Here is a 22,075-nt window from a genome sequence, read left to right as displayed (position 1 = left end):
TTTTTAATTTTTTAATTTTTTAATTTTTTAATTTTTTAATTTTTTAATTTTTTAATTTTTTAATTTTTTAATTTTTTATATTTACATAGAGAGAGAAAAATTAATACCTAATACCTACACACCCGTTCGAGTTTATTTACAGTTTTACCATTTAACAGTTGACCAGGGTCATAGAATAACATCGAACTATTAGAATATTACATTACAGCGAAAATATTTCAAGTCAAACAAAAGGAAGCCTTCTCTATATTAAAGAAAATGCAGATGTACCACAAGGACAATTATATTTGTGTATTGGGACCAATTCCAAATCTTCTGCAGTAGATGCCACTTTCCTCTTCTGTATTACTAATCCCAAACACTTGAACTCCTGCACACACTCCAATTGGGTCCCATTTAGATTTAAAATAGTAAACTGTTCGTTGCTAATGCTTTTTTTACTCATTAATATTCAAGCCATATTGCTGTTCCTCAACATCTGCATCAGAGAAACTTCAAAACAATTGTATCGACTATGTTGAAAAGCAGTGGATATACATTAGCGACCTCCATTAATGATGTAGTGTATATAGCAGTGTCCTTGGTCAACACCTGCTCAGATCTCAAATAAATTTAATAAATCATCTCGCACTTGCTCACAACTAATAGAAACTATCCTGGAGAAGTTTAATAATTAATTTATAGTGGAAGATTTTTAGCTTATTTGTTGTTGACATCAAAATTATCACCTCTAAATAATTGAAAACAAAACCCACAATTGGAATATGACGTACCATCAAAATGCAAGAAACAAAAAGAAGCAAAAATGCATACAAACACTTAATATTTCAACTATCTATCAGTATAAGCAGAGAATTTAATTTACTCCCCTCTATTTTACTCTTAAGGAATTAATTTAATGAATTAGAATCACTGAGCGACATATCACTAGTGCACAATAGTTACCTAACGGTCAGTTTCATATTTCCCGTTTCATTCTTCAGTGCTCCACCTTCAAAATACTTGAAAATTCTTCGACATAACCTCGGCGTTAGTCCCGGATTTTGGGGTGATCCCATCATGGTGTGCGTCTTCCCAGAAGATGTTTGTCCATAAGCCAAAACGCAGGAATTGTTGCGGTTCTTCAATGAGACGCCAATAACTGATTCGATTGTTTCAAATATCTAAAAAGTAATAAAATATTGGTTTAAATATCATATATGTTTTTTTTTACTTTTTATTTTGTTTCTTGTTTTTGTATTAGCTTGCTATTTTGAGACTAATCTTGATGCAACATTTCATTGGAAGTGCATATCAAAAAGAGAAGAATTAAAATATCAAAAATTTACTATATGCTTATTGGGAAAAACATAAATTATCCGTTGCATAATAGGTATATTCTGCGAGAAGTAATTAACCCAATATATGCAAGTATTTCAGGATAAATCCCTGAATATTGTGGGTGTATTCAGATATTATCGGAACAATTATTATCACCGATACCTTTGAATTCCAGCTCTCATATAAGAAATTAAGAGATTTGCAACAAGACACGTGAAAATTCTCCAATCCTATGTTAACATCGAAGTGCTGCAACTCTTGGCAATACTCAACTAGGACGCATAATCAAATTGTGCCATTTTAATGTAGTGAACTGATAAATGGTGATTTTATATTTTTGTGATTGTGATTTTTTCAATCGACGACATGATGAAAGTGCTTAGTGAATTACAGACTGAAAAAATCCAAAACAAGTTAAAGAGTCATTCGTTCTTAAGAATAATAACATGGAATACAAATGGGCTAAATCGGCGAGTGCGGGAACTAGAACTACTTCTGAGAAGAAATAACATAGATATAGCTCTCATACCGGAGACTCATTAGTCTAAAAAAAAATACATTAAAATACCGGGTTATGATGCATACTGAACACTATACCCCAGTCAACGTGCTCGAGACGAAACAGATCTAATAATAAAACAAAATATCGAGCCTTTAAAACAAGACTAGATAAAAAAAGTTTTTTGCAAAAAAATTGAACCAACTTAAAAAATAAATTAGGAATTCACTAAAAATTAAAAAATAATCAAACTTAGATTTTTAGCACAGAAAAAACATTTTAAAATAAAAAATCTAATAATAGTCGTTGTAATAACTAAATAAAAATGAACAAAAACCTTATTTAACCTATCTACCACACTTATTTTATATTCCTATAAATATATACACAAAATTTGGCTTAATACCTGCCTAAACCTATTTATCTAATTGCAACATTATTTTAACTATTACCTTCATCACTTTGATCACTTTGAATTCAGTGCTGAACCCGATAGAGGAACAGCTATTGTTAAAAGGGTGTAGCGACCTTCGGATGTTTCGAATTTTCCCGCAATTCTCAGCAGCCCACAGATTTACTCGAGGCGTTGATGTTAGTTAAGTTAGCACCCACGATGAGGTAGCAACAAGTGGTACTGACAGAGGGTACGACGTGCCAGCCTCGGGTGGTGATTCTAGAGGATGACGCGACGCCTCGAGCTTCTTTCCGTTCCTGACTCTGAGAGTGATCGAACGTGTCGACTATTCGTATCACCTGAAGGTAACCCTGCCACGTGCAATTCTTTTCTTTTTCAATTATTATGTGTGATCTTGTACATTGTTTAATATCTTGTTTATTGTCTAATATCTGTTCGTCTAGAAATAAATATTTCTTCTCGATATAATTAGATTCCATTTGTACCGAAATAAATAGCCGAATATTTTGTCTTTATCTAACCGCACCTGTACCCTAAAAGGGAATTCAAAGAAAAAGAAATACTGCCCAACAATATTCCTGGACGTCTCACAAGCCTTTGGCCATTGGCATTTGGGATTAATATAAAAAATGAGTAAATTGCTACTGCGGAATTATTGTCTACTGCTGGAAACATATCTATTCGAAAGAAAATTTATTGTTTCGCATAAAGGGACATTCTCAACGCTTAAACCTATCGATTGGAGTTCCACAGGGTAGTGTCTTGTGACAACTCCTATATTTGCTCTATAATGCTGACATCTCTTGTCAAATCTGTTGTGAAAGCAAACAGTATTTGGAACGTTTGCAGACGACACAGTCATGATGGCAAAAGATGTATCTCTGTCCAATGGTGTAGAAAAAGTACAATTAGCGATTAATAAAATCTACAAATGGACTAGAGACTAGAAAATACAGTTTAATAGCTCCAAGTATGTCCCTGTTAATTTTGCGTTGTAGCGAAATGGCAAAAACCTAATTATATCACTTGACGGATGCGCGATTCCTTAAGCAGAATCAGCCAAGTACCTCGGAATATGTTTCGATGGTAAGTTAAATCAGCAGATTGGACTCAAAATCAAGCAACTTTAAAACATGAAATAAGGTTGCTAAATCACAGCAACGTGGAAGCAATACAGCTGCTGGGAAACCCGCAGGAAATCAGAAGATTGAAGCGAATTAAACCACCTGAACTTGTTTAGTATATAGGTGTTTAAGTACATTTACTAGATTAGTTTTCTTTTAATTTGGGAAATACATACTGATGTATAAAGCCGGTACTCGCCTTGCTTGTGTAATAATGCAAGTACAACAGAGTAGTACTAATAATTGTAAATTAATATTGTACTGAACATATCTAATGTAAGATGTAGTTGATAAAAATGTGCTGATTAAGAATTCCTTAAAAAAACGCCACTGGAACCAAAGAAATCTTGATAAATGCTTATGGGGACACTGTACCATTAAATGTAATTCGTTACGCCAAAATCATCGGTAAAATCCATGGAATTATATTGAACGGTCGGAATATGAAAGTATGGGAGATGGTTAACGTTTTATACATTTCAACTGAGCGGATATTTTACATGAATATTACAAGAAATAATCAAAACAGGATTTTTACGGATGAACGTGTACTAAAGTTGTACTTCTCGATATATTATTAATTCGTCGATTAGCTCTAAGTACTCGTATTCCATTAGAGAACGTAAGCAACAATTTTGGATACCTTTTTGAGCCTCACAAAGCACAATGGGAACTATAAAAAAATCAATTTGTGTATCGTTTAGTCACTATATATGAAACTTTAGCGATTATTATACTGGCAAAACAATGAACTCGGAACATAATTGTACTTTGTATTGGCTAAGTGTAAAATTAAACGAGAAAGTTTTGAGAAATTGAAGACTTCTGAATAAAAACAATTATGTTAAGTTTTTAAAAACATATTACACACCGTGAAATATTGTTTTGCTATTGAATTTCCAAGCTTACAATACAGCCTAGCAAACAATAATGAACACATTTTTATTATTCAGACAAATGTCAGATATACACCCATTCCATTCAAATAATATATAAAATGGAAATTACCTGATCTTGTGTGGCATTTTCAGAAAAACAATAATCAAAGGCAAATCTCCTTATTCTTTCTCTGCTGTCGCCTGCGTGTTGTTCTGGAACCTATTAGATAGGGAAAATGCATTATTTTTTAATTAAAACATGAAAATATTTTTGTTAACAAACGATTACAAGTAATAAAAGTAATAAAACAATTCCGTATAATTATACGGCTACAGTTAATTTACTACAGTTTAAATTAATTCGATAATATATGCATTAAAATAACTAAAATGCTAAAATAAACTATATATAGTTGATAACATTTTTGTTCCATTATTTTATTTAAACTAAAATTTTGTTATACATCAAAGCCAAACTGAATGTAATACTCAGAGTTGATAACGCAGTTTTGCGACGTTTTAACATCATAAATTTAGATGACATATGTTCACACCTACTTTGGATAGATGATGGAATGATGTCATAACATTTTTACGGCGCTATCTCCGTAGAGTAACGATCGTGATTCCAGAAATTTGGTTCGTTAGTTTAAATTTTCAATAAAGGTGCCTAAGTATTGGTTGTTAAGTATAGGTTCAAATTATTTTGTTGTCCGATCGGTTCTGACCGAAAGGCATCCGATTGGTCCTTAAAGAAAGTTTACGCATCACGTGACTAATCTCTGACGTCAAATTTTTTTGGCTAATAAGATTGAGATAAAAATACAAATTTAATTTCTGAAATAAATTTATTATATAGTATTTAATAACAGATAATATAAACCAAATATATATGAATATAATACTAAAATGCATAACAAAATATACATACATAAAACAAACACAAAAAATCTTAACAGATGGCCCCTCAAATGACAGTGCACTCCATAACCAGTGTCTACTAGTCACACGACATAACATGGATTTTTAACATGGTCCTTTTTAATATGGTCCGAGAATTTTAAGAAATTCTAAATAATATAATATCTCATTCCTTTCCTTCCTTAGCATCCTCTTGACCAACTTAATCAACACTTTCTAGAACGAAGATGCATTATAAGAGATGCGTTTTATCATCTCATGGACAATTTAGTCTAAATTTGGAGTAACATCTTTTATATTAGTATATCTATATAACAGATTAAAGTTATTAATATTAATAACTACTTTAGCAAAAAATTTCGAAATAATCTCCATTAAAATCAATACCCAAGAACGTCCCTTCGTGATTACATCCGTCAAAGGAAAATTTCCGAAAATAATAGATGGCGACTTCAACGCCCACCACCCTACCTAGGGGTGATCCAGAGCGAACCCCGCAGGTCACGCCATCGTAGCTCTAAATGTAGATCTGGGCTACGGTCTTCCCCTGCCAGATGAACCCACCAGCAATGCCCCAGCTCAGCTTCTAAAAGCGCGACAAAAGACCTCGATTTCTTTATTCTTCAAGACGTAAATCGCCCTTCCGAAATTCGAGTGCTTGACGAAGTAAGCTCGCACAATCGTCCGGTCCTTTTCAAATTCGGGAACTGAGGCACCACTCCACCAATCTCTCCTCCTGTAATCCGATCCAATTCCGAAAACAAAAGAATAGCTCGAGGAAGACGTATTCAAGCTAATTCGTGATATTTAGTTTGCTCACGAATCTACCATAGTCAAACAAAATTTCATCACAACCCCAACCGTGAGGAAATAACCTTCCTGCTTCTATTAAACGTGAAATTCGCATCAAAATTGGTCTATGCAGATTAGCACGATTAACCCTCGATGTTGCAGCCACAAAAGAGGCGAACAGAGCATGCAAGTGGGTCAGGGATGCCGTCTCGACATGGCGAGCGATAAAATGGAACTCATTTCTTGCGGACCAAAGACTAGACGGTCCCTTCTTTCTGGCGTGTCTTCAGATGCATTGTGGGGAAGACGCACACACGTCATCCCCCCCCCCCCGGAAGTAAGCGGTTACAGGAAATTTGGCAGTCACTAAGCAAGCAAAAGTCGAGCTTTTCGCAGAGACCTACGAGGCCCAGATGGATGTGCAGAAAACACCAAACCTAAAGACAACGACACTGTCATCAACGAATCTAATTCCATCAAAAGACCAGTCACCCCAGCCTTTCTTTTCAACCATCTCGTGTCTCCAAAGACTCTACAGACTATAATTGGCAAGCTTCAAACCAAAAAATCTCGACGAAATATCGATTACCTAATAAAAAAAACTCTCGCTCCCAGAAGACCTAACAACTCTAATCAAGTTCAGTCTATCAGACAGATTTTTCCAGGTAAAGATCAGATCTGCCGAGAAAACAGCACATTAACGTCGCGTTTTACGCTGACGACGGACGCTTTCTTCTTGGCCTCCAGGCTCGAGGTTACCATTCAAGAACGTTTACGAAGCAGCTCGATCATGCGATCAAGTGGTTCAAATTCTAGTGGTTGCAAATTAACCCCCTGAATACCCAGGCCATTATTTTCCATAAAAAGCCTTACGCACTGCGCGTCTCGTAACTAAAGATCGATACCGCAACAATTCCATGGCTGGATAACGCCACGTTAGCTACGTGATGCACTATCTACACTTCAACCTTTGACACTTTACCTTCGATCTACACTTTTACCGACTGTTCACTTGGCATTCCCATATCCAGAAAGCAATTCAGAAAGATTCGATGATGGGAAACCTGCTATCTTCTCTGATCTGACCTTCTAGCAGATTTTACAAGATGTTAATTCGGTCCGTAGTCCTCTACGGATTTAATGTATACAGTCAGTTTCACTATCTGTTTTTTTCACCGGGTCCTCGTGCTCAATAACGGCTGCCCGGTTAGCGGGTGCCCAAATCTCAATATCCCAAAATTTAATGTAGTAGCAGTAGCGACCTACAGTGGTCAACTGTGAGGCGGTTTCGGTTTAGTGTATTGGTAAGTCCAGAGACAGTCCCACATAACCCGGTCCAACTTGTCATTCCAAGGAAAGTCACCGCAATCAGGCATTCCATCGCCTGGTTTAGGCCAGAACAAAAAAAAACTATTATAGGCGGATTTATTAACACTTACTACATGGAGTGTGTTCTGTTGATATGTTTTTATCTTTTATGGATATGCTTTTCGTAATGGTGGTGTAAAATAAGTTCCTTTCCGCATCTTTCGAACGCTTATCTTTTCAACCCTTCATCATGCCTCCAAGATACTGTTATAGTCTGATATTTATAAGCCTGAGGTCTTTCAAATGCTATGTTTAAAGCAAATTCTTCAAATTTCTTTCCGAGATCGCATTAAAAATTAAACAATTCATTTATTAATCAGTGTATGTATATCTGATGATCAAATTCAGAGTACTATCACTTAGTAAAGGTGTGAAAGAAGATGCAAACAGCATTCAACTGAAATTGCATTCCCTGTAGAAGAATCACTATTTGGGAAGTAAAACAGGATTAACTATTAATTGAATAAGACTCAATTTAATTAGATATACAGCATGAAAATAGTATTAGACAAATAACAAACTAGCTAGAAGTACAGGAAACTTAATTTACATAATTAGTAACGGTAATTGCGCATTTAGATTAGTAATAGGCATAAGCCTCTAGATCAGAATACCCCTTTAAACTAAGAAATATAAAATATGTTTCAAAATTATTTCAATATTTTTTTAAAATATGCCTGCTTGGTTGGCATAGTGGTCATTACGACAGGACGGTCCTCTTAGTGTTGAGGCAGTCGAGAATTAGATTCCTGCTCCGTCATGGTCGTAAATTTATGTGAGTATCAAGAGTGCAAAATCCGACAAAGAAAATTATCCTAATCACACCAGTAATCAGGCTGGATAAGACCGGAAGCCTTCTGGGATGATTTCAAAGTTGATCAATCGCCGGTCGGTAAGCCAAATGCCGAGGATCATGTTTCGTAGCCTAATAGGTCCAATCCAGGTAAACCCTAGTTGTTAAAAAGAATTCCCTAAAATATAACAAATTTAATTTTGCTACAAAATTTGAAAAATAATAATACATTGTAGTATAATAATTTTTAGTCGTATAGTTGAAATATGAGTAAACCCTGCGTAAAATTAACGGTTCCAGTGTTCGTATTTTACCTGTTGTCGCCACAATACTGTTCCGCTAGACGATAACGAATTTAGATCAAAAGAACGACCACCGGGCCTCGTAAGTTATTGCAGAGATTCGCCAAGGTTTTAATGCACTATTTACTAAGCTATTGCCCATACGTCATAGATCACACGGCTGCCGAGAAAACCAGGAAATGGGAGTCAAAATATATATTTTTTTTATCTTTCCATCAAAATATGTAAGTTTACAATTTATTATGATATATGAGTAATATAAAATTTAAACCACAATATTTTATTATAAGGTAATATTAAATTCATATATAAATTATTTCATTTATTTTATTCAATTCAATTTCTTTGGACTAGTCCTTTATCTGCTGTAATTGCATTTACAGATGACATTGAAATCCTATCCATTTGAGATAACAAATCTGAATCAAACGAAAAGTTACAAACAGCTATTGCCGAAATACAATGCCGTGCAGAAAACAAAAGCACAATCCAGCCAGAATATATAAGTCAGCAAGTAGTTCCGTGTGGAAATACAGTCAAATATGTTGGCATGGCCATTGATGCTAACTCAGGTGGAAACCACATGTTAAGAAAAAATGCGAAGAACTCAAGTTGTTAAAGTACAAATATGTACTAATAAATATTCTGTATAAGGACCTGAAGGTAGAAACTGTTGATAACGTTATCAAGAACTATGCCCAAAGATATGAACAAAGGCTCCATCAGCACATTAAAGTTGGTATCGTCCAGCCCCTAGATAACAATGGCTTAGTCCGAAGATTAAAGAGAGTAAAATAATTTGATCTAGTTTAGCGAAGTTAGAAGTAACACTCACTGCACATTAAAAACAGTGACATAGATGTTAAGCCCAAAATGTCTATCGTAGAATAAGTACTTCATAATTTTAAAACCGTGGCAAATTAAGTACCAAACCATGTTATAGTAACTCCGACTTCAACTAGCTGACACTGACCTAAATGCCAAAAGATATTGTTCGGCTGCTTTTCTAGATATATCTCAGGCTTTTGACAAAGTATGGCATACGGACTTGCAGGTTAAACTAAAGAAACTTCTCCCTCATCCGGACTATCAGTTACTAAAATCGTATCTCACTGATAGACATTTTATTGTAAATCAAGGCGATGAACATACCGAATTAAATCCCATATATTCAGGAGTTCCGCAAGGTAGTGTACTGGGTCCAGTACTGTATCTTCTGTATACGGCCGATCTGCCCACCACAAAAATAACTACTGTGGCAACATACGCAGACGACACAGTAATTTTAGCATCCCATGAAGATCCCGTTACAGCATCAATAAACCTACAAATCCAACTGGAGCAAATACTCCTCCTTATGGTTGAAGACATGGCGCATTAAAGCCAATGAAACAAGATTCACGCATGTAACGTTTACCCTGCGTAGGAGAACATGTCCACCAGTGATCATCAAACATCGTCAACTCCCCCAAGCAGAGCATGTTAAATATTTTGGTATGCACTTAGATCGACGCCTAACCTGGAAGAAGCACATACTCTCTAAACGGAAACAACTTGGACTTAAATTATATCAAATGTATTGGCTCATTTGGCGCAAATCCAAGTTATCATTAGTTAACAAGGTGTTGTTGTATGAGTCTATACTCAAGCCTATTTGGTCATATGGAATCCAATAAATATCCATCATTCAACGGTTCCAAAATAAGTTATTGCGTGCCATTGTTGATGCTCCGTACTATATTTCAAATAAATTGTTACAACGCGATATTCCTCTAGAACCTATAACGAGTGTAATTCAACGTGTTTGTGTGAAGTACTTCGAAAGAGTATCAAGGCATCCCAAGTGAAGTCTTAGAACGTTTAACACCACTTGATATGATTACTGAACATATGTAGAGTTTAGAATAAGCGTTAGAATAAGACTAATTAACTAAGATAATATTTTATACAGAAGATTGCTTAATGACATAAGAAATACTTATTGCCAATGGGGCAGATTGCGGTACCACAAAGAGTAAAAAAAACCGTGACTGAATATGGCAGTGTCTGGCTTAACATGCTTTTCAAAATTCTGAATTAAGAACTGCGCCATTGAAGATGTTGATATATTGAGAAGACCAGCTGAATATCACGATGAATATATCGATGTTTCACGATGAGTGTTAAGTTTTTCTGTCACTTTGTCTGCCTAATTTATGTTGTCTAGCTACAATTCTTTTTCTTTATTCTCTATCAGTCAACTTTGGGTTTCGCCCACTGCTTCTCCTCGCTGCTGATGTTTAACCATCTACTATCATTACCGTGAATACCGTCGCTCGTGAGAAGTTAAACAATTCAGCTATTTTTGTCAGTATACAGTAAAAATAATCGACCACTTTCGGCTCTTCTATTCATATATCGGTCGGCACAAGCCCCCCGGCAAGCCGAAATGCCAAAAGTCGATGTTGGCAAATTTACCATTACGTTATTTGCCTTATGGATGTAATTTATTTTATAAATTATATATATATATATATATATATATATATATATATATATATTCATATTAAAATTACGTTTTTGAAATGAATTGCTTTGGTTATTTGATTTTAAGGAAACTGCCCATCAAACACTTTTAGCAACTTATGATGATGCTAATTCATCATTTCGCAATTGTCGATTTTGGCTTCAACGATTCGAAAGCGGTGATCTTGATATTAATGATAAAAACAGCTGGGATAATATTAAAGTTCGAAGATAATTAATTTCAAGGCTTGGGTTTAAATCCAGTTCAAACTCTCAATGAGCTTTCAAAGATCTCATCGTAGCTCATAAATCAAGTATTTCCAAATGTTTATATACCATGGAACAGATCAAAAAGAAGGAAAATCATACGGCTAATCTGGAAGTTAGTCCATAAATCTTGCTGTACCTGTAGCAGAATCAAAATGGAGTACTGTATTACGAGAGTTTAAAATTGAATGAAAATATTTCTACATCACCTTACTGAGTGATTTAGATAATTTATGACATACTATTGCAAAAGCGATTAGCAATAGCGACTACTAGACATATTGTCATATAAGTTACACTTTTATGTTCTTTTTACAAGGTATCGCCATTTTGTCAAAAATTTGAGGAAAGTTGTAGAAAACGATATGATATATGTATCTGCATAAAGCTAGAAATTGATCAGAATACACGCAAGCACAAAATAATTAACTACATGAATTGTTGAAAATTTAAAAATTGTCTTCCATGATATATTTTTATAAACTGCTCAACTTTAAAAGTATGGCAAAAATAGAAAAAAGAAAAAATCTAGAAGAAATATCATATATTAAAATGTATATATTATAAAATAGGTGAAAGAGATACAGAAATTTCAAAACAATTAATTCGTATTTGGCAAATGTTCAAAATTAACCGACTTTGAATTCGAAATAAAGAATGTTGTAGTAGACGACATTTGTTGGTCACTTTTTAAGTTCTATATTAAGGAACCAATTACAACGAACGTTGGTTGCAGTTTTGTTTATTTTCCACTGTAGTACATCGGTTCATTTGTTCCTCACTGTCTACAATGTTGTTTGGGGACATAACTTGTCTTACAAGTTATTCAGTTGTGCAAACACAAATAGTTTTCTGTTAAACTGCATTATAACGCATTATATGTACCATGAAGTTAAATTAGACATGTAAATGTTTATTATATATTACGAAATACAGCCACAGATGGACAATATACATATTTTGCTTTAATTAAAATACAAATTACAAAACACTATCTGGCATAGATTTAAAATACGAAATATAATATTTTTAAGTCGTGTACTTGAAGAATAAAATACAAAATACAATATTTTAACTGATTTTGATTTAAAATACAAACTACAAAATACAGTCAGGTATGATTAATACATAAGTATGTATTTCCCAAATTAATATAATACTAAACTACTTAGGCTAAACTTATTAAGAATACACTAAACAACTTCGTCTGGTTTGGTTCGCTTCAATCTCCTGATTTCCTGCGTGTTGTCCAGTAGTACTGCTTCCACGTTGTTGTGATTTAGCAACCTTACTTCATATTATAAAAATGTCGAAATCTAGGATAACTTCGTATATTCATTTTATTTCGAGGTCATCGTGCAGCTCCTCGTTGGTTACGTAGCCATAAGCAATTAATCGTAGAACTTTGTTTTGGGTACGTTCGATTACTAGTTGGTTTGATGTATTAGTGCAACCCAATATTTGCACCCTGTAGGTACAAATTTCCTTTGTTATTGACTGGTAAACCAACCTCTTTGATTTCAGGTCAAGTTGAGAGTTCCTACTAACAGTTGCTTGACTTTGAATAAAATCTGCTCTGCTTTTTGTCTAATATGATGTTTCCAATTAAACATACCATCGGGATGTATACCGAGGTACTTAGCTGATTCTGCTAGAGGAATCGGGCATCCGTCAAGTGATATAATTAAGTTTTTGTCAATTCGTCGCAACGCAAAATTAACATGGCCAAATTTGGAACCATTAAGCTATATTTTCCGATCTCTAGTGTATTTGTAGATCTTGTTGAGCGCTACTTAAAAAATAAATAGTGATACATCTTTTGTTATAATAAATGTGTCGTTGGCAAACGTTCCAAACATTAACAAAAGTATTGTTTCTTTTATTGTTCGGGATATCACCAGTACAGAAAAGTTACCGGAGTGGTCCCAAGACCCTGTGGAACTCCAGCCTAAGTAAATTTAAGTATTGAGAATGGCCCATCATGCGAAACTTTAAATTGTCTTTCAAAAATAACAGGCCAACTGAAAAGTCCCCGGCCTGAGAATTATATGGCGCTACTAGGATTAAATCCATATGTTTTTTAGTTAGCCCTAACCCTCAAAAGATACGTGTATAAATTTGATAGTTTAGACGTGGTGAAATGAGCACCGAAGACGGTGAACGCAGTGGACGTCCAAAAGAAGTTGTTACCGACGAAAACATTAAAAAAATCCAAAAAGTGATGATTGTAAATTAAAATTGAATGAACTAGCAGACACCCTAAAGATATCAACTGAATGTGTACATCATATCATTCACGACTATTTGGGTGTGAGAAAGCTCTATGCAAAGTGGGTGCCGCGCGAGCTCACTTTTGACCAAAAACAACGACTAGTTGATGATTCGGAGCAGTATTTGAAGATGCTCAAGCGTAATAAAACCGAGTTTTTGCGTCGATATGTGACAATGGATGAAACATGGCTCCATCATAACACTCCGAAATCCAATCGACAGTCATCCGAGCGGACTGCACACGATGAACCCATTCCAAAGCGTGGGAAAACGCAACAGTGAGCTAGCAAGGTTATGGCGTCTATATTTTCGTATGCGCATGGAATAATTTCATTGGCTACCTTGAAAAAGGTAGGACCATCAACAGCGAAGTTTGACAACAGCTTGAAGGACGAAATCGCCGAAAAACGGTCGCATTTGAAGAAAAAGAAAGTGCTGCTTCACCAAGACAATGCACCGTGTCACAAGTCAGTGAAAACGATGGCAAAAATCCATTAATTGCACTTCGAATTGCTTCCTCGCCCATCGTATCCTCCAGATCTGACGCCAAAGAACCAACCCCCCCCCCCCTGGACCAATTTCCTGTTGTCAGATCTCAAAATAATGCTCGCTGGGAAGAAATTTTCGTCGAATGAATAGCCGAATCTGATGCCTATTTTGAAGCAAAGGAGAAATCGTACTACAAAAATGGTATCGAAAAGTTGGAGGGTCGCTATAATCAGTGTATTACCCTTGAAGGGAATTATATTGAATAAAAAAAACTAATTTTGCCAAGAAATGTGTTTTACTATGGTAGACCTGGAACTTTTCAATTGACCTGTTATTACATTCGGTGTTTATTAAGCCACCATCAATAAATTTACCAGACCTCCAAACCAATTAAATCCAAAGCAAGTAACAGACCGGCTCAAATGATCTCTCCAAAGCCAAGCCATGATTCATGCCCGCTACTTGTTGATGGTCATCAATCAAGTCGGGCCCAATCTCTAATTTTACGATAACACACTCATACGCAATCTAAAATTAAATCGATCCTCTCTCGTCCAGTCTCGTTCCCCAGCCTCTCTAGTTGTAAACACCTGATTATATATAATTCAGTTTTTCGACGGGCTATAACGATTCTTCTGGTTCAAGTTGAAACACGGTTTATTTCCTATAGATAAACCTTGTTAGAGTTTGTGTTACAGGTCGTGAAGCTTAACGAGTAAATCGCGATTTAACTTGGTCGGTTCTTGTTTATTTCGTGTCCGATGAATTTGTTCGATAATTTTGGATAATATACGACCTGTGGATTCGTTTTGGAATATTTATGTTACGTCATGGAACTGATTGGCCGCTGGTAATTTTATCATACTTGAGGCGATTTTTATTTTAAAAAGAATACGTCCACCAGTGAATATGTCATTGTCAACTCCCCCAAGCAGAGCAAGTTAAATATCTTGGTTTGTACTTAGATCGACGCCTAACCTGAAAGAAGCACATACTCGCTAAATGAAAACAACTTGGACTTAGATTATATCAAATATGGAGGCTCATCGGGCGAAAATTCAAGTTATCATTAGATAACAAAATACTTCTGTCAACAACTATCCATCCTTCAACAGTTCCAAAATAAAGTGTTGCGTGCCATTGTTGATGCTCCTTACTATGTTTCAAATGAAGTGATACAACATGATATTCCTCTAGAACCTATAACGAGTGTAATTCAATATGTTTGGGTTTGGTTTGGAAGTACTTCGAAAAAGTGTCAGTGCATCCCAATATACTCGCTAATCAGTTAAATATGCGACGTGATAGCACTAAAACCTAAAAGTGTGTACACTAGAACATTTAACACCATTTGATATGATTATTGGACATATATAAACTTTTTTGGAGGATTTCTAGTCCATGAATTTAACAAAATAGATGTTTGTCTAAGATTACCTACGCTCACACCACATTTCAAGTCAATCGGTTCAGTAGAACTTCAAAATTGAAACTAAAAAAACGAAAGGACTTTGAATTGTCCGGCCATGGGCTACAAATAAACTGTACTTCATGTTGGAAACAGGAGTGGTTAATAACACCTTCTGTTTGAATGAATTTTGAATCAATATTAGGTAGATTGGAAGTGAACAGCTTAGTTACTTATTTAAATGAAACTTTCTGAATATATCATTCAATGCTGCAATTTATAATACAGGGTGAATAACTGTAGGAAATGTTATTGTAGAGTGTAAAAGATATATGTGCACAGATATGTGTGTTATTGTTGAGGATATACATGAGCGTTTGGTTAAAATATATCAGAGGAGAAATAATAGTAATTTATAGATATGGCAAATGTATTAAGGAGAATGCAGTATTGATAGAACAAACTAAGGAGAAATAGAGTGATATCAAAATGTCTCTAATGTAAGTAAATATGCTCTCTAATGAAAGTAAAATACATTACTTTTATATACAATTGTTAATTATAAACGCGCCTAGAATTCTAACTCACTTTCCCTCCACATATGGAATGAGTGAAAGTGAAACAACCATCTCAATATCCATCATTCAACAGTTCCAAAATGAAGTGTTGCGTGCCATTGTTGATGCTCCTTACTATGTTTCAAATGAAGTAATACAACGTGATATTCCTCTAGAACCTATAACGAGTGTAATTCATCGTGTTTGTGTGAAGTACTTCTAAAGAGTGTCAGTGCATCCCAATGTACTCGCTAATCAGCTAAATATGCGACGTGATAGTGAAGTGCGTAGACTAAAACATTTAGCACCATCTGATCTGATTATTGGACATATATGGATTTTTTATGAGGTTTTCTAGTCCAGGAATTTAACAAAATGGATGTTTGTATAAGATTACCTACGCTCACACCAAATTTCAAATCAATCGGTTAAGTAGAACTTCATAATTGAAACTAAAAAACTGAAGGACTTTGAATTTTTCGCCCATGGACTTTATATAATGCTTATGATGGATGAAGATTTTTCACCATTGCAGTATTGCAATTTCCATGAGAATTTACCAAAAATCGCTTCAGTCAATAGTTTAAATTCTGAATAGTAGCAACATATAGTCTATCCAAAGAAGTTTTGTACATATGTTATCAAGTTGTTTAATATATTACCTGCCACAATTTGTAAATTCATTATAAAATCAGACAATAATTTCCTTCTCATTTTATTCTAGATACAAAGAGACACAATGATGTCCGATAAGTTCGAAGATGTAACCGAATTAGCCTGCCAAAGTCGACCGGTTATCAAGACAACGGATTTTTAAACGTCAACTCGCTGCTTATTATTACTATGATTGAAAATTTCAAAGCTAGACAGAATAAATTGCGTCTTAAATCATTTGTTTCGAACAGGAACGAGATAATGGAGGCCCTCCTTTGCCAGTAAAATTCGCTGGAATTTTTATTGAAAATATTTTACCGTGTTGCAACTGCACTGAATATTAGTATTGACACGGTCACTGAAATATATAAAAAAATTAAAAATATAATCTTGAATTCGCTGAAAAAAACCGTCGTCATACGAAGCGGATTCGTCGAGATCAGCTTGATGTTAACTCTATCAGATTTTAAATTTATGAAAGGTGAGTAGTAAAAACAGTGAGTTTTAATTTAATACAACTATTTCAAAGGAAACTATTAGTCTGAAAAGTATCGAAGAGTCTAGTGGAACTTCCGGATATTGTTTGAAAAGAATACAATTTTTAAAAGCATATGATAAAATGAAGGAAGACTTATTATTTCAATTTATGTATTTAGATGAGACATGGATATTTCAGAGTGGGACCAATATACCCAATGATCATGGTAAGGTGATAATCAAAATAGTGTTATGACAACAAAAAGTTGATGGAAAATGTAAACGTTGGAATAACTATTTTGATTAGGTTTTATTAGTCAAAACATTTAGCAAAAATTTATTGCAAATAAATTCTACTTCATGCTAGAAACAGGAATGGTTAATAACACCTTCGATTTGAATAAACTTTGAACAAATATTAGATAGAATGGAAGTGAACAGCTTAGTTACTTACTTAAATGAAACTTTCTGAATATATCATTCAATGCTGCAATTTCTAAGACAGGGTGAATAACTGTAGGAAATATTATTGTAGAGTGTAAAAGATATATATGCACAGATATATGTGTTATTGTTGAGAATATAAATGAGTATTTGGTTAAAATGTATCAAAAGAGAAATAATAGTAATTTATAGATATGGCAAATGTATTAAAGGGAATGAGTATTGATAGAACAAACTAAGGAGAAATAAAATGATATCAAAATGTCTCTAATGTAAGTAGATATGCTCTCTAATGAAAGTAAAATGCATTACTTTGATATACAATTGTTAATTATGATTAGGCCTAGAATACTAACGCACTCTAACTCAAGATATAGAATGAGTGAAAGTGAAACAACCATCTCAATAACGCTAATAGCCAAACCCTTTCTGAAGGAATTTCTTCTGAAATGATCTTTAAGATAGTCATTCTTCAGTTAGTAGAGTTAACGAGGATCGCTATAAATAAGCAGGTGAGGTCTACATTAGCTCTGGTTAGTAAAAATTAAGCTCTAAAATATAATTAAAACATAGTTTGAATAATAATAATAATGTACACCAGTTGTTCTTAAAGTGGAGCCCCCCAATTATTTGGTTTCGACTGTTAAATAATTCTAAAGTTAGGTACAAATATTGTTTTGAAAGAACTTAAAATATTTGATGACAAGAAGCCATTAATATTATTTATGTAGGCATTATAAATTATCCGTCAGTATAAAATCATGTCATAATAGTATAAAAACGCAAAGAAATGAAGCTGAAACTTTGCAGGAACCGACAACGATGATATCACTAACACATAATTCTTCCTAACGTATAGGATAGCTAGATTTGATAAACCATAACAGAAAGAAGAAACCTTTATTAAATCATGTACAGTTTATAATGCAACAATACAGTTCAAACAACATTGCCTTTGGCCGAATTCATAAAATATCTAACCATATTATTCTCTAGAAAAGCCAACAAATCGGGCAACAGAAAGGAATGTTTGATTCAGCCTTCTGTACCACCACGAAGAACTCACGGAAAGAGCATTAGGGATAAAATGTGATGTGTTTATCAAATCGGTTAGAGCCTCCATTATAACTCTGTCTGAATATTAAACAATTCCTACCATGAAACAAAGTCCTCGAGACCAAATAAGTAACTAGCAATGCGAATAAGATAGCTATTATTAAGGATTACAAGGACAGAACAGTCTTGAGGCAACGTGCCCTGTGCCACTTGTAAAAAAGCATAATCTTCGTTAAAATCCGTCAAATTGCAGCAGTAGATTCTTATCAGTTTAGACCTGGAATTAATACAAATCCCATCGTAAGCTATTCACAAACCTAACCCTGGCCATTGTGTACACAAAGAGTATCATTCCAATAATTATTATAGAAATCTTTAACAGTAATCTATCTTAAAGAGCATGCCATAATTATTCATCATTTTCTACCACCTTGTACCATTTCATAACTATTTTAATCTTATATCCTATTAATTTGTAACTTAATTATATATAACAATAATAATTTTTATATCAATAAAAAATTTTTGCGCATAAAAAGAGCGAATATATAATCTATTCAAAACAGTAGTGACGCACGTCATCAATATGTGCCTGTCGAAAGTGACAGTCAAATAATATTTTCCTTCTCATTTTATTCTATTTAAAAAGAGATAAAATGCTGTCTGAAAAGTTCGAACATGTAACCGAATGAGCTTCAAAAGTTGTCCGTTTGTCACGTCTGCAAAGTTCTTAAAAATTTTATAATAATGGGTTGTAAACTGACACCGTTGTTTTAACGCTATTTTTTAATATATTTCAAATTGCCGCTTACTATTACTCTGGTTTAAAATGCAGAAACCGTTACACAACCGTTATTTAGAACAGGAACGAGATAATGAAAGTCCCCTTTTGCCAGTACACTGTGGTAGAAAGGTAAACGTTGTTTTATCGCTTTGTTTTAATAATTTTAAATCGACGCGGTTTTTGTTAAAAATGTGTTTTGCGTATTGCAGCTGTACTAAATATTAGTACGGACACGGTCACTACAATATCTCAAAACATAAAAAACATATAACCTTAAATTCACCAAAAAGAAACTGTCTTTATGCGAAAGTGTTGACGATTCAAGATCAGCTTGACCTTGTATCAGAGATCAAACATACGAAAGGTATAAAAGCTGTAAGTAGTTTTTTCAATCGAAACATAATTTAATACAATTATTTCAGAGAAAATTGTTAGTCTGGAAAGTATCCATAAAAAGCCAAAAGATCTGCAACTATTTCAGGGATGTAGATCATTCTTTCATACACTGTTGGGTAATATAGGATTTAAGTGGTGTAAAGATAATCCACGAAGGGGATTAATAACTTCCAAACATTCCTTTTAAAAGAATAAAATTTTTAAAAATATGCAACAAAATCAAGGAACAATTATTATATCAATTGGTATATTCAGATGAGACATGGATATTTCAGAATGGTACATTGGGTCGCTCATGGCAAGATAATAAATGTAATGTAAAGGCAAAAAAAGTTGATGGAAGAAGGTCAACATTGGATTTTGTGTTTTGTGATTTAGTGTTTTCCTCTAAGTCCAAGGGTGACTGCCATGGAGAAATGAACTATAATTTGTTTTTACAGTGGTTTGAAAATCATCTTTTAAAGAATTTGGAGAAACCAGAACCAGAAGATACTAATAAGTGCCTCAACAAAGGCTGCAATTAAGGAACGTCTTAAAGTTCATAAAATAAGTTTTGAAGAAACCATGTTAAAGGAATAAATTATTTCAAATTGTTACTCGGTAAATATAAGAAATATAATCCCAGATGTTGAACACGGGCGGGGCCAGCAGCACCAACTAGAACCCGATAACGAATAGCTGGTAACCCCGAGACGTTAATCTGGGATGTTATTGAAGGGTATTTCGATTGATTCAGTGCTCAACCATCGTTTGGTTTAGACGTGCCACCATCGACTGCCCAAGCCTCGTCACCAGGTAACACCGTTTTATTATTTGTATTTTTCACATTTTTTTATATTGCCAATAAATAACGGTCACATCATGTAAACACCACTGTTTCATTTCGTTTTACCTCCATTCACCGAGCCACATCATTTACCCCAAAGTGGTGACCCCAACGTGATCTTTCGCAAAATTGGGTTTGGACCCGTGAATGGAGGGTACGTGCAAGATGGTGTATTTTACGTGGCCGTTATATTTTTTGTTTCAAAATTTTAAATATTTTTAATCCGATTCGTTTTCGATTTTACCTTCAATATTCCTTTTCATTTTATTCCTATTCATTTCATTATTTCCAATTAACTTTTTTTAATTTTTGTCATAATTTTCTTTCATAATCTTTTGAACTCATAGATATTTTTACATCACTGCTTAATCATCAGCGTCTCGGTTAAACATTTCTTTCGGCGCTATGTTTAAATGATAATGTCTTCCTTCGCTCGCCGTCTCCGTCATAATGGCAGACATTTTGATTTGAAAGACTTTCGGCAGCTGCGGTCGGATACCGTCGTTATTTGTTTTTTTCTGAATTACCGTAACGTATGTGACTACGGATTAGTCACAGAGCAGCTCCAGAAGCTAGGTACCGTTTGCAGTCACCGTAGACTCGTCATGTCTTCGCCGAGGTACCAGAATTGCTAACATCTCGTCGTCGAAGAAAATAAGCTACCACGTCGTCGAACAATCGATCCTCCCACAGCGTCGATTACGGGAGCCCTGTCCGAAAAATAGCTTGTTCTCAACGTCATCGATGGACCACATTCAAGTGCCAAAGCAACGATGAAGCAACAGTATCTGTAGGACCAGATGATATCAACAGATCGCAACCGTACCAACCACAACCGTTTCGAATTATTATATTTTTCAAAGCCCTTTTCATGCAGCACATTTTGTTTGGTATATGATTTTTTTTGTATTTGATATTTTTTCATATATTTTTGTAGTTTTGTTGCTTGGAGTAATTGTATGTAAAATTCTGGCAGGGGAGTATTGTAGCGACCTTGAGGCATGTCGAATTTTACATCGTGGAATAACGGTCTACAAAATACCCAGAAATATAATCACAGATGTCGAACACGGGCGGAGTGCCAGCAGCGCCAACTAGAACCCGATAACAAATAGCTAGCAACCCCGAGACGTTTATCTGGGATGTTATTGAAGGGTATTTCGATTGATTCAGTGCTCAATCATCGTTTGGTTTAGAAGTGCCACCATCGACTGCCCAAGCCTCGTCACCAGGTAACACCGCTGCCATCCCTTTTATTATTTGTATTTTTCACATTTTTTTATATTGCCAATAAATAACGGTCACATAATGTAAACACCACTGTTTCATTTCGTTTTACCCCCATTCACCGAGCCACATCATTTACCCTAAATATATATAGTTTGTTTACAGTTTACACTTACCTTAATATTCGTTATTGCAATATTATTATCTCCTTCCACTGCGACAACTTTTTGACTTCCCGAATGTATTTCTCTGTAACAAAAAAACAAATAAATATATAAATAATGATGCAGTTATTGATACAG

General features: G+C 34.5%; 1 protein-coding gene and 1 long non-coding RNA gene across 2 annotated transcripts in view; both read right to left on the bottom strand.

Moving 5' to 3' along the window:
• Positions 1-22,075, bottom strand: part of LOC143200614 (uncharacterized) — a 144,341-nt gene that overhangs the window by 99,524 nt on the left and 22,742 nt on the right. The window contains exons 2-4 of the mRNA XM_076411119.1: positions 21,950-22,022; positions 4,367-4,456; positions 946-1,163 (exon numbers count right to left, since the gene is read on the bottom strand). Coding sequence (XP_076267234.1) covers positions 946-1,163; positions 4,367-4,456; positions 21,950-22,022 — 381 coding nt within the window. The remainder of the gene's footprint in view (positions 1-945; positions 1,164-4,366; positions 4,457-21,949; positions 22,023-22,075) is intronic.
• LOC143200616 (uncharacterized) lies at positions 9,473-9,933 on the bottom strand. Its single transcript, XR_013006759.1, has 2 exons — positions 9,830-9,933; positions 9,473-9,766 (listed from the first exon to the last, which is right to left on the bottom strand). It is a non-coding gene; the product is annotated as an uncharacterized LOC143200616 (long non-coding RNA).

The sequence above is a fragment of the Rhynchophorus ferrugineus genome, unplaced genomic scaffold, assembly GCF_030347505.1.
Source record: "Rhynchophorus ferrugineus isolate W39M unplaced genomic scaffold, kcgeb_rfMv2 rfM8, whole genome shotgun sequence".
Classification (NCBI taxonomy): domain Eukaryota; kingdom Metazoa; phylum Arthropoda; class Insecta; order Coleoptera; family Curculionidae; genus Rhynchophorus; species Rhynchophorus ferrugineus.
This window is presented reverse-complemented; position numbering and strand designations above follow the sequence as displayed.